This window comes from Peromyscus maniculatus, chromosome 9 (assembly GCF_049852395.1).
Source record: "Peromyscus maniculatus bairdii isolate BWxNUB_F1_BW_parent chromosome 9, HU_Pman_BW_mat_3.1, whole genome shotgun sequence".
NCBI lineage: Eukaryota > Metazoa > Chordata > Mammalia > Rodentia > Cricetidae > Peromyscus > Peromyscus maniculatus.
The window spans coordinates 65,946,006-65,962,280 of record NC_134860.1 but is presented as its reverse complement, the minus strand read 5'-3'; the positions used below and the strand labels follow the sequence as shown (position 1 = coordinate 65,962,280).

At 44.7% G+C, this 16,275-nt stretch overlaps 2 protein-coding genes and 1 long non-coding RNA gene across 13 annotated transcripts in view; 1 reads left to right on the top strand and 2 right to left on the bottom strand.

Annotated features, from left to right (window-relative positions):
* The window catches only part of Kctd9 (potassium channel tetramerization domain containing 9), a 30,953-nt gene extending 22,264 nt beyond the window's left edge, over positions 1 to 8,689 (bottom strand). For 2 of the 7 annotated variants that reach the window (XM_076545262.1, XM_076545259.1), the window contains exon 1: positions 8,179 to 8,404. Coding sequence is in view for 1 of the 7 variants with exons in the window: in XM_042285074.2 (XP_042141008.1) it covers positions 8,399 to 8,446 (48 nt within the window). In the remaining 6 variants the exon portion in view is untranslated. Of the gene's footprint in view, positions 1 to 8,178; positions 8,530 to 8,566 lie in introns of those variants that run through there. The other 5 variants (XM_042285077.2, XM_076545263.1, XM_076545260.1 and 2 more) reach the window with 5 other exon arrangements.
* A 96-nt stretch (positions 8,690 to 8,785) lies between these two features.
* Positions 8,786 to 16,275, top strand: part of Cdca2 (cell division cycle associated 2) — a 32,814-nt gene continuing 25,324 nt past the window's right edge. Inside the window, exons 1-4 of one of the 4 annotated variants that reach the window (XM_042285068.2) lie at positions 8,786 to 9,585; positions 9,792 to 9,869; positions 9,963 to 10,136; positions 11,778 to 11,929. In XM_042285068.2, coding sequence (XP_042141002.2) covers positions 9,806 to 9,869; positions 9,963 to 10,136; positions 11,778 to 11,929 — 390 coding nt within the window. In that variant the 5' untranslated portion in view covers positions 8,786 to 9,585; positions 9,792 to 9,805. The remainder of the gene's footprint in view (positions 9,586 to 9,791; positions 9,870 to 9,962; positions 10,137 to 11,777; positions 11,930 to 16,275) is intronic. The other 3 variants (XM_042285069.2, XM_042285070.2, XM_076545250.1) reach the window with 3 other exon arrangements.
* LOC121832337 (uncharacterized) lies at positions 9,682 to 16,243 on the bottom strand. Of its 2 annotated transcripts, none has more exons than XR_013042499.1 (5): positions 15,945 to 16,243; positions 14,223 to 14,398; positions 12,381 to 12,498; positions 11,738 to 11,891; positions 9,682 to 10,116 (listed from the first exon to the last, which is right to left on the bottom strand). It is a non-coding gene; the product is annotated as an uncharacterized LOC121832337 (long non-coding RNA). The 2 variants fall into 2 exon arrangements; XR_013042500.1 differs by having other exon boundaries at positions 9,682 to 10,085.

The following is a 16,275-nucleotide window of genomic DNA, read 5'->3' as shown; positions in this document are numbered from 1 at the left end:
ATTTTTCCAAATCAATCAAATTAAACTGCTGTCCACTTCCATCCGATTGAATTGGGTTTTCCTATGCCCTGGTTGTTTTCTAATGAATAGAAGGCCACTCACCACACTCCAGTGCCATACTGACAACATGAGGATATTTAAATTTTAATTCAGTAAGCATAATTAAAAGTTTTTAAAATAAGATTTATTTATTTTATTTATGGATGCTTTGTCTGCATGTACATCTATCTGTACAGTAGAAGAGGTCATCTGCTCCCATGAGACTAGTTACAGATGATTGTGAGCTACTGTGGCTGCTGGGAATTGAACTCAGGGCCTCTGAAAGAACAGCCAGTGCTCTTAACCACTGAGCCATCTATCGCTCCAGCCCTGCTTAATTAAAAGTTTTAAAAAGGCAGTTCATTAGCTGGACTACTCGTATGTCCAACACTCAGATGCCCCACAAGCTCATGCTCCCATATTCAACCACACAGAGGTCAACTTTCTACAATCACAGTTCTACTGGACACTGCTGTTCTAAGCAGCAGGGTAAAGCAAACAATGCTGAAACACCTATTTTACTAGGAAACACCAACCTGCAGTAACTAAGTGAAGGGTGGGTCACGGCCAGCTCTGGTGGTTTGGATGAAAGTAGCCCTATAGTCTCATATGCTTGCATGCTTAGTTTCCAGTCAGTGGAACTGTAGGAGAAGGACTGGGAGCTGTGACCTTGTTGGAGAAGGTGAGTCACCAGAGGTGGCCTTTGAGATTTTGAAAGTCATGCCATTCGTAGTGTGCTTCTCTCTGTCTCTTGAGTGCATCTCAAGATGTAAGCTCTGAGCTACTGCCCTAGCACCATGCCTGCCTGCCTGCCTGCCTGCTGCCACGCTCTCTGCCATGAAGGTCATAAACTCTAACCCTCTAGAACTGTAAGCCCCAAATAAATATCTTCCTTTATAAGTTACCTTGGTCATAGTGGCTAATCACAGCAATAAAAAAAGTAATCAAGATAACATGTTCCCTGTTTTCAACTTCCCATGAAGTCAACTTTGAACATACGACAGATAAACCCCCACAAACTGACTGGTAAAGCCTATTCACAAGATGCTCAAAACCTGATTGGTACTTTTATGTTGGCTGGAAAACTAAGGAATCAAGGTATAAATTGAGTTCAACTTTTGAGTATCAACATATGAACACAGTAGCAACATAATTTATTATTTCATCAATTATTTTCTCTTTCTTCTTCCTTTTTCTTCCCTTTCTTTCTTTTTGTTTGTCTGAAACAGATTCTCATTCTGTAATCCAGGGTGGCTTGAAATTTACTAGGTAGCCCAGGCAGGCTTCAAACGCAGATCAATCTTTCTAGATGCTACACCAATTATTTTCTAACCTTCTATGAAACTTCCCTAGATTAAAAAATAAAATAAGTGTCACCCTAATCTTTGAAATTAAGAAAATGAGTTCTGCATTTGAAATGAAAGACTCTACTAGGCTAAATATTACAATACTTGCTTCATGGTAAGTCCCAAATATTTTTTGAATATTGAGTGAAATGTCATTGTTTTCAGGGTTTTAAACTAGGTCACACCTTTTCTGTGTACATCAAGCTACCTGATAGCTGAGGAAGTGACTGCTGTAACTGTATGAGCATGGTTAATTTTAATTTGCCTTTAAACACCATTTTCAAATTGTAACCTGATATTTAAGTTTTATTAATTAAACCTGGATGTGCCTTTAAAATATCATGTCTAATATTCTCACATTTTATATAACATACTATTAGTACGAAATGGTTAAATTATGCATGCTGATTTATCTAACCAAAGCACCAATAATAATTTAAACCTGAAATGGAGAACTCACTTCACTCTACCTTCAATTTTAATAGAGTTCAAAAATGAAAATGATTTTACTCCTAAAATAAAATGGTCTAACTACTCTAGAAGTCAAGGAGACTATTAAAAATTGAAAATTCTAGCTCGATGGTAGTGAGGCACACTTCTGATCCTAGCACTCAGGAGGCAGAGACAGGCTGATCTCTGTAAGTTCGAGGCCAGCCTGGTCTACAGAGTGAGTTCCAGGACAGTCAGGGCTACACAGAGAAACCCTGTCTCAAAAGAAAAAAAGAAAATTATGACAATATTAAATGGTAGAAAGAATGCAATCAGTAGGACGATAAGTACTGCTGGTGGGAATATAAGTACCCACAATGACTTCAAAAAAACAATCTGCAATTACCTTCTAAAACTGAACACTTGGTGGGAGGTGGGGAAATAAGGGGGTGGAGGAAGGCTTAACCGAAATCAGGAGTTTGTGAAATAGCTGTATGGAAAGCTATGATCTTGCAACTCAAGTAGAAAGTATTATCAGAGAGGATAGTACACAGGCCACATGAAAGAAGGGGAAGTGGAGGACTCTGGTTCAAGGTTTATTGGGGACGGGAAGGTAGACTGGGCAGAAAAGGAAACATGAGTGTGTTCACCAAAACTCAAGATTATGAAGAGGCCTTATTAAAAAACTCGTGTGTGTGTGTGTGTGTGTGTGTGTGTGTGTGCGTGTGTGTGTGTGTGTGTGTGTGAGAGAGAGAGAGAGAGAGAGAGAGAGAGAGAGAGAGAGAGAGAAAGAAAGAAAGAAAGAGAGGGGGGATATCCTGCATGGGTGGACAATGCTGCTCCAGAACACATGGGTCATTAAATAGAAATCTCAGTGCCAGGTCATGGTATGCCTACCTCCTAGTTATCTGGGCCTCAGGGAGGCCCCAGTGGTAACCAAAACAACCAGAGGCTATTGCCATCACTCTTGGCTATCTGCCGTAATTAGATGGTAAGACTCTACTGCTGAAGACAGCACTCATTTTAGATACAGAACATAGGAGAAATCAACCTTGCCTGCAGAGAAACACTCTCCCCACTGTCTAGCTACCAAGTACCAAAAGGTGCTATACAGGATACTGGAGGAAAAAAGACACCGACAGTCTTAATTCAGTGCCTGATCATATAATACAGCCTTGCCTGGTAGGATGCCCCCTGATGTAATAGTGGTGTGACAGTTACAAGGGATAACCAACCACTTTCTGATTGGATATGAGGCTTGCTCTAGAGGAGGGATTTCATGCCTGGTACTATAAATCTGGTCAAAAGCTCACAGGCCTTAGAGAGGAACCTACTGCTGTTATGTTAAATTTTCAGGCTGTCAAACTGAGTTATAAATATTTATGTTTATACTCATAGATTAATGTTGCTCAACTTTGGTCAAGGAAGCTTCTTTTTTGCAGTAGGTAACAGTTAATAGAGAGACTCAAAGTGCGAAGTATAAGTGACTGTGAGTACTCAGTTGTGGGTGAATCATCTAAATCCCCCCCCCACCTCCACCCACATCTTAGGAAGCATCTAGGAAGAGTGGGAAGAGAGAATGTAAGAGCTAGCAAATGAGGAGGAGCGCTGAGAAATGCTTGACTTCTGGACATTACTGCTGCACACATCAACTCACAGTAGCTATAGTTACCTGCAAAAGACCTGTACCATCATATCAAACCAGTCAAAATTTCAACATGAATAGGGTGAGGCCTTGGAGGAGCAGCTATTGCAGTTGAGGCTGCTGAGGGAGGTAGAGTCACTTTACTTCGAGGACATGGTTAGGGGTAGGTTGTCCATAGTCAAGTGGATGGTCCCATAACCACGTGCATATGAGCAGCATTTACTGGACTCGGGGCTACTTTTTAAAATATATATATCTGGAGGAGGGTTGTATGTGAGTGCAGGTGTCTGTGGAAACCAGGGGCATTTGATGCCCTGGAGCTGAAGTGATAAGGCTGTTGTGAGCTACCTGATGTGGGTGCTGGGATTCAAACTCCAGTCCTCTAAAGGCAGTAAGTACTCTTAACTTCTGAGCCATCTCTCCAGAGATGGGGAAGGAAAGGGTGAAGGGGGAGGAGGAGAGGTGGTTCTCAAATTACGGCCCCCAACCTGAGAACTGTGATAGAATGCTATATGGCAGCCTCACTCAGACCTGCGGGGCTGGAGGCCAGCGCTCTTTTTAAGTCTTCGCAGTGGTCCTGTGCCGGAAGCACTCTAGGAGTGTACTTTATGCTACAGGACACACACAGTAGTACAGGTGATACAAGTCTGCTGACAGGAGAATGGATAACTGTGCTACTATTTTACATACGGACTTCACGAAAGCATTGAAAAGGCAGACACTGCCACTAATTGATAGAAATAGGAAATGAAAAAGTCAAGTTTGGAAAGACTAGGAAAGCAGCAAAGAGAAACAAAATTAATGTCTTGTAGGATTTTCCTTTCATTTTGGTGTATATCAATATTTTATACATATTCTGTATACATCAAATATATTAAGAAACAAACAAGCTCGCCAGGCAGTGGTGGCACACGCCTTTAATCCCAGCACTCAGGAGGCAGAGCCAGGCAAATCCCTGTGAGTTCGAGGCAAACCTGGTCTACAGAGTGAGTTCCAGGAAAGGAGCAAAGCTACAAAGAAAAACCCTGTCTTGAAAAACAAACAAACAAAAGATGCCAAGCTCTTACTGAGGTTTGGATTCCAAGAGTCAGATTTTTACCTCTAACAATGTAATGAGTTGCAGTTTGAGTATATGATACCAACCACACATATCTGACTTGATATCAAAGATAGAAGAAGGGAAGCTCTTTCTTGGACTAAGAATGCAAACGTCAGTACAGAATACAGGTTATTTCCTGTAGCTGCTGCATTTGGCATGGAGGGCCACACTCAAACAGTACTAGGTAAGTGGTAGCTGAACGAATGAATGCTGTTTACAAGCCAATGATCTGCCCAACTCGTTACTGGTGGTACTAATACAGGGTTGCTCAGGCCACATGTCTTATTTAGATGTCAGAATCCATTTCATGTTCTTAATACTACCCTTTACAGGGAATAAATAGTAAAGAGATCAAAGGAAATGGGGAAGCATATGGAGCAAAGATGGACGGTGTAGGCACAGCTGACCTTTCTGGAGCCAATAACAGCCCCCTCCTCCCTATGACTCAAATGAGTCAGTGTTTGGGGAGTGTAGTTCTCAAAGCCCATCAGTAGAACAGTTTTGTGTATTTATTTAATTATAAACAGTGTGCCACTGTCAGGGATGTTTTTCTAAATGATATGATTTTTATTTACTCAGATGACAAACTGGCCAGCAGGGACCTTTTAAATATTTATCATTAATTTTAGTGAGATTCTGCTAAATATAAGGATGCCTTCAAACAATAAAGGTTTTTATTCTTTTTCATGTGTGTGTGTGTTCAGGTGTGTCAGCACCTGTATGTGTTCAGGTGTGTAGGCACCTGTGTGCACATGCATGTTGAGGCCCGAGGGTGACTTGAGGAGTCTTTTTCCCCGTGTTCTTCACCTATTCACTGAGGCAGGGTCTCTCAACTGATCCTTGAGTTTGGCACCATGGGTAGCCAAGCTAGCCAGCTTCCTCCTGAGAGCCCTCATCCTTCCTTCAGGGGCTGGAAGTCCTGGTGGACTACCTATCCACCTAACATCTGCTTCTCAGGATCCCAACTCTGCTCATCACACAAGCTGCTTCTGCAATGCTTTTAACCTCCTGGCCTCGAACTCACAGGGATCACCTGGCTCTGCTTCCCGAGTGCTGGGATTAAAGGTGTGTGCCATGGCTGCCCGGCAACCTCTAAAAGTTTTTAAAAACTAAGACAAAGTAAAAAAAAAAAAAAAAAAAATCCCCAAGACCATTTGCCGGCATGTACAGGAAAATACATTTTTTCAAGTCTTAGTAATTAAAATGACCTCATCATACCACAGGATAATCAGTCAAAGAACCATAACCCAAAGAAGAAGCTGGCCATTAATAGCAATGATTAAGGGAAACTTCAAATAATTTTCTTAAAACATGGCACTCTTCGGCTTCTGAGATCCTTTTATTATTGTTGTTGTTGTTGTTATTATTATTATTTTAACTTTGCAGCTAATGCCACGTAAAGCAGTCAGCTTTGCCACTTTCTCAGTGTTTACTGTGCTTGCATAATTAACACTGGCTTCAATCTGCAGTTTCTTTGAGGTAATCTTGTGAAGTCACTCGCATAGTTGATGGCTTACTCGGTGAAGACGGAATGATCTAAGTCTCCAATGTACTTAGAGGTGTCTATGTATCATGGCAAAGAGAACCGACCGGTGCTGGCTCTCAACCTACTCACATGTGCAGGCCTCTGTTCCCGGAAAACAAGACCAGCTCGACAAGTTCAGTGACTAAGGCCCGCATGCCTTTCCACATTAGAAAAGCCACATTTTAAAGTTATTTTGTTTTTAAATAAAAGCAAAAATAATATACATTCCTTCCTAAATCCCAAGGGGTCACCTTGTACCCTCCATGGTATTTCATTTCACTTAGGAGAAACCAGCTCTTTCATCAACATTAAGAGCACTTATCAGTTACTCAAACAGAAAATGCACATTGATACCCTGATGCACGGTGATGAGATCCGTGCCTTCCTACTTCCCAGCCCATAGCCACAAGGCAAGCTCTAAGAGGGAAACTCATTCAGAAAAAAGATTATTCTCATGACTAAGGGATTAAAAATAGAAACCAGGTAAGTAAGGAGGCAATCAAAATGATATATCTACTTTACAGACAAGAAACCAAACTATTTCAGGGTAGCACTTCATTTGGGAATATTTTAATGAGCATCCACGCCATGTTTACGACACCCCTGATTAAATATAGTTGCTATGTATATACAACATATCCATCCATATACATACGCAGGCAGTACTGTGATCTTGTCAAATAAGAGTCATTTCAGGGGGCTGGAGAGATGGCTCAGCAGTTAAGAGCACTGACTATTCTTCCAGAGGACCCAGGACCCACATGGCAGTTCACAACTGTCTGAAACCCCAGTTCTAGGGATTCTGACACTCTCACACAGATAGACATGCAGGCAAAACACCAGTGAACACAAAATAAGAATAGATTTTTCCACCAACCGAAAGGAGAGGAAACAGCTTCAGAACCTATGTTCTGTAGCTTAGTAGGAAGGACTTAGGGCAATAGTTTCTTTGAAATATTAAATGTCAGTATTCTTCACTTCAGCCTTTACCATCTTTGTTTAAAGCATATGCATGCACCATTATTTGAGATGCACTTTCCCCAATCTTCTGAAATTTCAAGATATTTTAAGTAAATAAGATTTAAATTGGAAACTCACAGTCAAACACAAAGTTTAAAACTTTTTAGAAGGTTTTTAAGAAATTTAAATAATACACAGAGAGCAACTCACTCAATTTTTGGACAATAAAATGCAGTGGATTCAGAAGAAATTTAGAGTTGAGGATTCATAAGGGCCTCTAAACACTGGGACTTCATGGAGTACCACAGCACAGGCCAGCACTGGTCGAAGTGCACAGCAATACAACTGTTAACACTGGATCTACTGAATCTCTCAGTAACCACACAGACTTTAGTTTATGAAAACCAGCCAACTCGAGAGTTGGTAGAGGAAAAGTTCACGATCAGAACTGGTAAGAGCCTTCGCTTGCGGCACATATTTCTGAAGCCCTGGTAGAGCTTATGCCAATACTATTTCTGTATGAATAGCAAATTTTAAGAAAACAAAGTTGCAGAGCACAAACCTCACTGTGGTTCAGATTTCCAGAGTCCCTTTATTCAAAACTACAGACTAGTCGAAAAACTCCCCCTCTCCCCTTAATGCTTTTGAATAGTTTTGCTATGTATACGTGTAGGAATTAAGAGTTTTCTGGCCCATTAGTGGAGTGGGGCCAATGTACCTTGAAGTGAAACTTTAAAAGGCTTCATTACTTCTGAGCCTTTAAACAGGCTTACTTATGTGTGGGGCGGTCATTTAACCACACATTACCAGCCCGCCAGGAACAGCCAACATTTTCCAAATAACTTTCAAGGGTGGGGCAAGAGGCTGCTGTACCATCGGAAAAATATTTAGCACCACGCCCTCCACGGAGGCCTAAATGCAGCAAAAGCTACTGTCAAATCAAGTCACTCTGGTCTGCTGTCACCGTCCTCGAAGTGACCAAAACAAGGCGACACAATAAACCGTGTACAAAAGTTTTGCACAGTGTCAGGGCAGGGGGGCCCAGGCCCCTTGAAAGAGGAGGGCAGCATTGCAGACCAGGTCCCCATTCTGAGGTTGTCACTCAACTGTCCCCCGGAGTTTCCCTTCTCCCGACCTGGCCAGGGTCACCCGCCTCGGTGATCTCTGCCTCCTCCCGGGGCTGAGCATTACTCAGCACGGATAAGGACAGGAGGGCGCCGCGGGAAGGTGGGAGGGGACCTCGGCCCGCCGCTCAGGTGACAGCGGCGCCTCGGAGCTCCGGTGGCCGGGCTGCCGGGACCTGTCGGGGACCGAGGGGTCCGTCCCCAGGTCGCGCCCCCGCCGCCGCCGCTTACCTTGCCGTTCCTTGGGCTGCCGTTCAAGAACAGCGTGACCCGCCGCATCGCGCCGCCCGCGCCGGGTCCGGAGGGAGCCGCCACCCTCGCCCCCGGCCCGCCACCCGCCGCGCTCCGCGCCCGCGAGACCCCTCCCGCCTCCCACCCGGACTCTCCGCCCTTCGCCACCTTCCTGGTCGGCCCCACACTCCTCACGCACGCACTCTCAGTCCCACACCCCGGGGTTGGCCGATCCTCCTTCCCACCCCGCCCCTAGGCTCCTTAGCCTGCTAGCGGCCCTTCCCCCAACCGCGCCAAGACCGACACCGAGCAACGCCAATCAACGCTCGGCGCCGGCCAGCATTCAGCCAATCAGAGTTCCGCCAGGGGGTGGGCTTAGACTAACGCCAGTCGGCGGAGGGAGGAAAGAGAGGCTGAAGGCTGGTTGACGGAAAGGAGTATCGGCGAATCAGAGCAGAACCTCCTGGTTAAAGGGCGGCTCTAAGCGTTACTGAGCAGGCGTACGCTGGAGGGTAGGCAGCGCTCATTTGCATAATGAGGCGGAGTCTAAGGAAGAGGCGGGACATTGAAGTCCCATACACCAGTCAGCGCCTTGCTCTGCTTCAACCCCTCCTACCCTCCCACCCACCAAGGTAACGGCTGGTGTCGGGATTGGCTAATGAGGGAAACTAGCCATCCTGCGGTTATGTCGCGATTGGTCTAATGATTCATTTTCGAAGTTTGCAGCGGCCAATCCAAAGGTTAGGGGCGGAGTCATCGGCTAACTGAAGTGTTGCTCCGCGGGACTCATAGGTAGTCCCCAGGACATTATTTTGCCGCAGGTGTGTCTCGCTCGGGGGATCATTCAGGACCGGCCATGGTTCCCCCGGGATACACGAAGGTCTCCCCGCGGCGACCGAGAGCGCGGCGGTGAGGACCGGAGGGAGCGTGGGACGCACGCTCGCACACGGACGACGGCTCGGGAAGATCCCTCCGCGGGGGCGTGGCCGCAGTTTGAATTTGCTGGCGGGTAGCGAGGCCAGTTCGCTTCGCCCGGACGTGGTGTGTCCAGGCGTGCAGCGGCCAGCAGGAGTCCAAGCCGGCTCTCCTCCCGGGCCTCTGGTGCTTTCTGAAGCCGAGCCTGCGCGACGCTTGTCGTCGTTGTCGTTGTCGTCGTCTGAGGGAGGCGCGGGCCTCGAGTGTAAGAGGTAGGTCTGTTATCCGCCCGGGGTCCAGGGATGAAAAGGACCGACTTGTCTGCTTTGTTAGGTCAGTAGCATCCTCTTTAACCAGAACGCCCCGAATTCTCTCCCCACCCATGTTCCTCTAGTACAGATTTCGTTAGAGTTCCGTCGCATGCTTTTTGACCTATAGTGGGATTATTTTTCACTTTTTATTCTTGTTTCTCTCTAAGTCCTACATCCCCAGATGGATACAAGTTCACACGACGAGCCGCTCTCTGAATCCAAGGAGTGTGCCGTTAATAATTCTGGTATGTTGGTGACCTGTTGCCTCGGTTAGATGGAAGTTTGAGTGTTTTTCTTGACTGTGTTGCTTAGCTCTGCAGCGTGTTGTCCGTTTTTAGAAAATGCCTCTTTTATCTTGGGAGCCGGAAAGCTTGTGACCCCTCAGAAGCATATAGAAGATGGGACTCCTCATCTTTGCACCCCCGGTACGGTTAAGACACCTTTGGACTTCTCCACAGTAACTGTAGAGCAGTTGGGAATCACACCTGAAAGCTTTGTTAAGACCCCTTCAGGTAAGAGAAGTTCTCATATTGCACTTTTTCAGTTTTAAAAATAGCTGTAGTAGGCCCCATTGTACATGTCTATACTGACTGACTTTCTTGCTGTGCATATTTATATTGACCCTGCAGACTGGCTTGTTTGGGGAGACTTCTGTGTTCATCACAGCTCACCATGGACAGCAGGGACCAAAGGGGTTCTAGGACTCCCAACACAGTGTTCCTAACTAAGTCAGTCGTTCTTTGTGCCACCCTAGAAAACATCGTATATGAAACTAAGAGGAAGTCGAAAGGCAGTTAAGAAAGGATAACACTGACGGGTTGTATACCTCATTCAAAACTCACAAACAGAAAATTGATCCAGAGGCTGATCTCCTTCAACCTCAGGAAGAAAATTCACCTGTCAAATCTGACCTAGATGGAGAAAGAAATATGGGAATGGAGTTCTTTGAGTAATAGAACAACAAGAAGGATATCATCAAGAAGGATAATGAGGCACTGGAGGGGCCAATCACACCATACTTTGTAAGGCTTGAATTCGGCTAAGCCAAAGTGGCATTCATTCTGTGTTGTTCAGAATTATCGCCGAAGAGACTAGACTCAGTTTTGTGTGCATGGGCAAAATTCAGGATGATATACTGAAGGTTAAGTAAAAGAATTATTTTGAAAAAAAAAAAAAAAAGAACAGAATACAGGAGTCTCACCGGCCCCAGCCACATAGGGGCTGTCTTCCATGAGCCCTAGTAAATTTTTAGAACCAAAGATATGAATAAAGCATATAGATACTGACTTTTGCTATGCGTACATGCATGCCAGTGATTGTGCTTAATTTATAAATTAGCCACAGTAAGAGATGTGGCCTACTGGTCCATGAGTAGGCTCTCGGAAACATGCCCTGATCAAGCTCGTTGAGTTTAGACTCAAGCTTAACCGTCACAAAGTGTTCTTTCTCTGCTTAGATTCCTAGCAGTCACTTAAAAGAAGCACTTCTAGCGTGGCTGAGTTACTGCCATTACTGCTCTTGAGGCTGGAGCGAACCACAGTGAAATAATGTTTATTTGAGTGCAGCTACTGCTGCGAACCTCGGCTGTCTTACAGCCCAGACAGCCAGTGAGTGACCTGAGGTATGTGACATGTAAGGCATAGGTATTACATTCGGAAAGATGAGGCACATCCTGGGCCAGATGGTGTTGGACAGTGGATTTTATGGTGCTTGGAATAGCATGTTGTTTTAAATCTGTGAATTGCTTCAGCCTGTTCCCATGCAATGTTTTCAGAGTTTGGATGACCACAGTAGGTGAAACCATAGTACAGTTTAGTATAGGTACATGGTTTATGTTATAAACAAAGAAAGATTCTTAGCATCAAGTTGTTACCTCTGCCCTCTCCATGTACTGGGGATATAGGACAGAAATGAAAACTAAGAGTATTCATGGCCTTCTATGTGCCAAGTGCTGATCTAGAAACGTGAATTAAATCAGTGGTCAAGTGAAAGTCTATCTAACTGTTTATACATGAGCTATTTTGCCAGTAATTCTTTAGTTTCCTGTAACATGTGTTTACTCTATTTTCTCACTCATGGTGGCCCATCACTAGCACAGGACACAATTACTGACCTTTGCCATGTTTCTGATGTGTGAGGGCATTTTATTGCAGGAAAGTCATCTTCCCTTCAGAAGACCAGGCGACGGTCTACAGTCGGTGTCCGGGGCTCTCCAGAAACAAATTGTCTGATCCGTTTCATTGCTCAGCAGCGAAGCCTAAAGAATGCTACAAGATCTCCATTAGCACACAATTCCCCATTTCAGGTATATTTTCTCCTGCGTGCTCATGAATTTTGTGAAGGACATGTTTCACTCTAATAGAGGGTTCTGCTTTCTGACACTTCTCTGTTTGGGTGTTGGGTGGGAAGATGGACTGCCTTCTATGTCTTGCAGGGATTGTGGGGTGACATACAGCCTGATAACCTAGCATGGCTTTGGTAAGATTTAGTGGATCTTTGACTTTCTGGAGGGGCTTTCTGTTTTGTAAAATTTTCATAGACTGAGGAAAGCTCTCCTGGTGTTTTTCTTTCTGTGGCTCCTCTATATTTCTACTGTTTTCATAACTGCTGGCTGGGCAGAGACGGAGAAAAAGGAACAAGTGGCTTATCTTCTGGTGTATTTGGCTCTTTGTTTTTCAGATTTTATCAAATTAATGCATGCCCCTAAAAGGTCAAATAGTTGAAGGCTTGTTCTGAAAGACATAAGCCCCACTTACCACTACTCCGCAGAGGGCAACCACTGTGATGTTGGCCCTCTTACTCTAGAATAATTGACTTCCGTTATTTCCACATCATTCTTCTGCTTTGCAACATGGTCTGTGCATGAGACAATTTCTTGAACATGTAAAAACAGAACCATGGAGTTTTCCTGAGTCCTTTTTGGAAGATCCATGAAGTCAACTGTTTTCTAATTTTACTAAATGTTATTTGCCTTTACCCCAAAATAGGTTGATATTTATATTCCTGAAGCAAAACTAGTCATGAGTGGGATTACTGGCCTATTAGCATGGGCCATTATTAGTTTTGTTAAATATCTCTGAAGCACTAATAATGATAAACTTCTCTACATCTCATTCTTCAAATATTGTGTGTAATGAAGTGGGAAGTTTGCATCAAGCACTTCAGAAGTTTCTAGAAATGTGTATGATTGAGTTGTATGGACTGACCTGGCTATTTTTTCACAAAACATCATTTTTACTTGATGGATCAACTGATAGAAAAATTGTGGTTTGTCGGGCTTGTAAATGTCACGGATAGGCAGTGATCTACCACAGAAACTGAACCCTGTCTTACCAGTGAGGAGGGTTGCATTTTAAGAGGAAATTAAGATTTTAGAAAACATGTACCCATGACTGCACTTGACAGCGTCTTGACTGATCAATGGGTATAGCATAAAATACTTTGATACTGCCTTTTTTAAATGAACCACTTTTTAGAAAGTGTAAAGAACACAGAAAACGAGTATTTTCCAAATGATCAGTGCATGCTATTACAAAACCTCTTGTGGGTAAGAAATGTCCCACATTGCAAAGTAGGCTGATAGATTGGTTTTTGTGTATGTGAGTCTAAGCATATGTATGTATGGCCCAGAGGATGATATCAGGTTTCTTCCTCTATTGCTCTTTACTGAACCTGAAGCTTTTGGACTTGGCTACACAGACTAGCCAGGAGGTTTCTGGGATATGCCTTTCTCTGTGTAACAACCCCCAACAGACATGTGTCATCATACTTTGCTTTTGCATGGGTTTTGGGGGTGCAAACCCAGGTCCTCATGCCCGTGTTGCAAGTTTTTTGCTCACTGAACCAGCTCCCCAGCTCCTGAATCTATTTAAAGATTTTATTTGAAAGATCAAATGCATCTTTGTGCACCACATGTGTGTGGTGCCCACAAAGGTCAGAAAAGGGCATCAGATGACCTGGGACTGGAGTTCCAGGGTTGTAAACTCTGCCGTGTGAGTGCTGGGAACTGCGCCTGAGTCCTCTACAAGGGCAGCCAGTGCTGAGCGATCTCTCTAGCCCTGCCCCTTAAATATCTTCTAAATATTCCGTTGCTGTTTACTTCTGTGTTCTGTGCTCACTGCCCACAGTGGACAGTGAAGAATTAGCCCTCTTTCTTCACACACTGCCCTTTCTCTCCAGCATCCCAGGAGCTTGGTCATTGATTGCATTATTATGGTTCTAGGTACTAGTCTGAGCTGGGCTTTCTTTTGTGATTAGCTTACCCTTTTTTCCTTTGGGTCACCAGATCACTGTGTTCTCATTCTATTTATTAGTTATTTTTTTTGTTGCTATGATAAAATACAGTGAGGCTGCTTAAGGAAAATGGGTTTACTTTAGCTTATGATTCCAGAGAGAGACTCCATAATGGGGGAGGCATGGCAGCTGAGAGATCATAACTTGTTTTTCATTTGTTTTTCAAGACAAGGTCTTTCTGTTGCCCTGGCTGCCCTGGAACTCTATAGACCAGATTGGCCTCAAACTCACAAATCCTCCTGTCTTTGCCTCCTGAGTGCTGGGATTAAAGACATGCGCCACCACTGCCCAGTGAGAGATTGTACCTTTATTCACATGTAGAAGATGGAGAAGGCGAACTTGAACCCAAGCAAGGCTATATGCTCTCAAGGCCACTTCCTCATCCTCTCTTGTACTTTGTCCTGCGAGGCTGCACCTCCTAAAGGATCCGGAACTTCCCAAGCAGTGACGCCAACTAGGGACCAAGTTCAAACGCCCACACCTACGGGAACAGTTCTCATTTAAACCACCACATTCCTTTTCTGTGCCCCATCTCTGGCTGTCCCCCTCGACCTGTCCTGTTTGACTGACTCCATTTCCCTTCTTGCCATCCTCTCCTTCTGGTCTCAGCATAGTTCAGGCTTGTGTGGAACTCCGTCCTTGTAGAACCTTAAAGCCCCAGCTGTTGTGATTACAGGCGTGTGCCCCCATGCCCTGCTCCCTCGAGCCTCTTGCTGTTGCCAGCCATTTTTAACCTCTCGGACTTTCATGACTTTGGCTGTGTTTAATACGTTGAGACACTTCCTCATTTGGGTTGTAGGACTACACATTGGCTGAGTGTTCTTCCTATGTCACTGGTTATTTGTTTCTGTCGAGTCCTCCCAGTTTTTCCCTCTGAAATGCCAGTATGCCTGGGTCTCTCTACTATTTGCTTTGAGTATCATCTATGTGCTGATGACTCTGAAATGTCTGCAGCTGAGATCCCTAGGGCTCCAGCCCTCCATGCCAGCTACCTGTGTGGTCACTTTGAGTGTTGAGTGAAGTGTCTCAAGCATACCCTGGCCTAATTAGTTACTTGTCCCGTTGCTGTCACAGAACACATGGTTATTCTGGTTCACAGTTTTAGAGTGCAGTCCATCGTGATGGGAATGGCTTGGTGGAGGGAGGGAGCTTGAGGTCACAATGTCTCCACAGCTAGGAAACAGAGTGATGAATACTAGTGTCCCAACTCTTTCTCTTCATTTAGTCTGGGCCCCGCCCACGGGATAGTACAACTGGCACTGAAGGCAGGCCGTCCCTCTGCTTTGGAAATGCCTTCACAGACACCCAGAGGTTTGTCCTCTGTGGTTCTAATCCTAGCAACTTGACCATCAGGACGCCATCATTCTAGCTAAAGCACCTTACCCAGCTCACCCAGGCCAGATACCTCTTAGTCATCCTTGGTCCTTTCTTCCTGGGGGCACCCATCCAACTCCTTTAGACTGCATTTCAAGGCCGATCTGACCTTCTTCATATCCTTCCTGCCAGGGTCCTGAACTGGTCTCCTTACTCCTGCTTCCCCATCCACCCGCCAGTACACAGATGAAAGGTGTTTTAGAATGAATGACGTCGTGGCCTCTGTTGCTTTAAGCTTCCCACGTTTCCTATTGAAACCCAAACCCAGTGACTTGTTTGAAGTCTCTCTGTCCCACTGGCCTGAGTCCTGTGTACTTGTGGCCTCATCCTGGCCTCCTCCAGTCAGTGGACACGCAGACTTGCTTTCTTCCCATTGTTCCAGAGGGCTTCTGCTCTTTTTTTTTTTTTTTTTTTTGCTATATGCCTTGTTCCCTTGGTGTTAAAACAGTTTTCATTATGGCTTCAATTCAAATGCCACTTGGGATCTTCCTTTCCTAAATAGCCAAAGCAACACATTACTCGGCTCAGCCACACTGGTGCTCTCTCCATAACACGAGTATGTTCTTAAACCTCATTCTGGGGTATCACTCCACTCCCATCCCCACCCACCAACCCTACCTCAAAGCCTTAAGCACCTGGAACAGTTTCTATACCTGGAAAGAATGGGACTTAGCAACACCAATGCAGTTCATGAGACAAAGGCATGACAACGTTTTCGTTTCTTTCTTCATGAACATTGTTCTCTTCCTCCATAGGGAACAGGTTTAATTAGGGTAACTTAGTTTAGGCCTTCCTAAGTGCTCCGAGTTCCTGGGATAGTAAACCAGCCCTGACATATTCAAATAATGTCACAGAAAGGCACTTTCAAGATAGTTTGGGTGCCTTTAAGATAATCTTTGTTACATGGGTGAGTTGCCCACAAGCCTGTTGGGAATAGTATGTGCTGCTGTTTATGTCATAAAGGTTTACATCATCAAGTACATT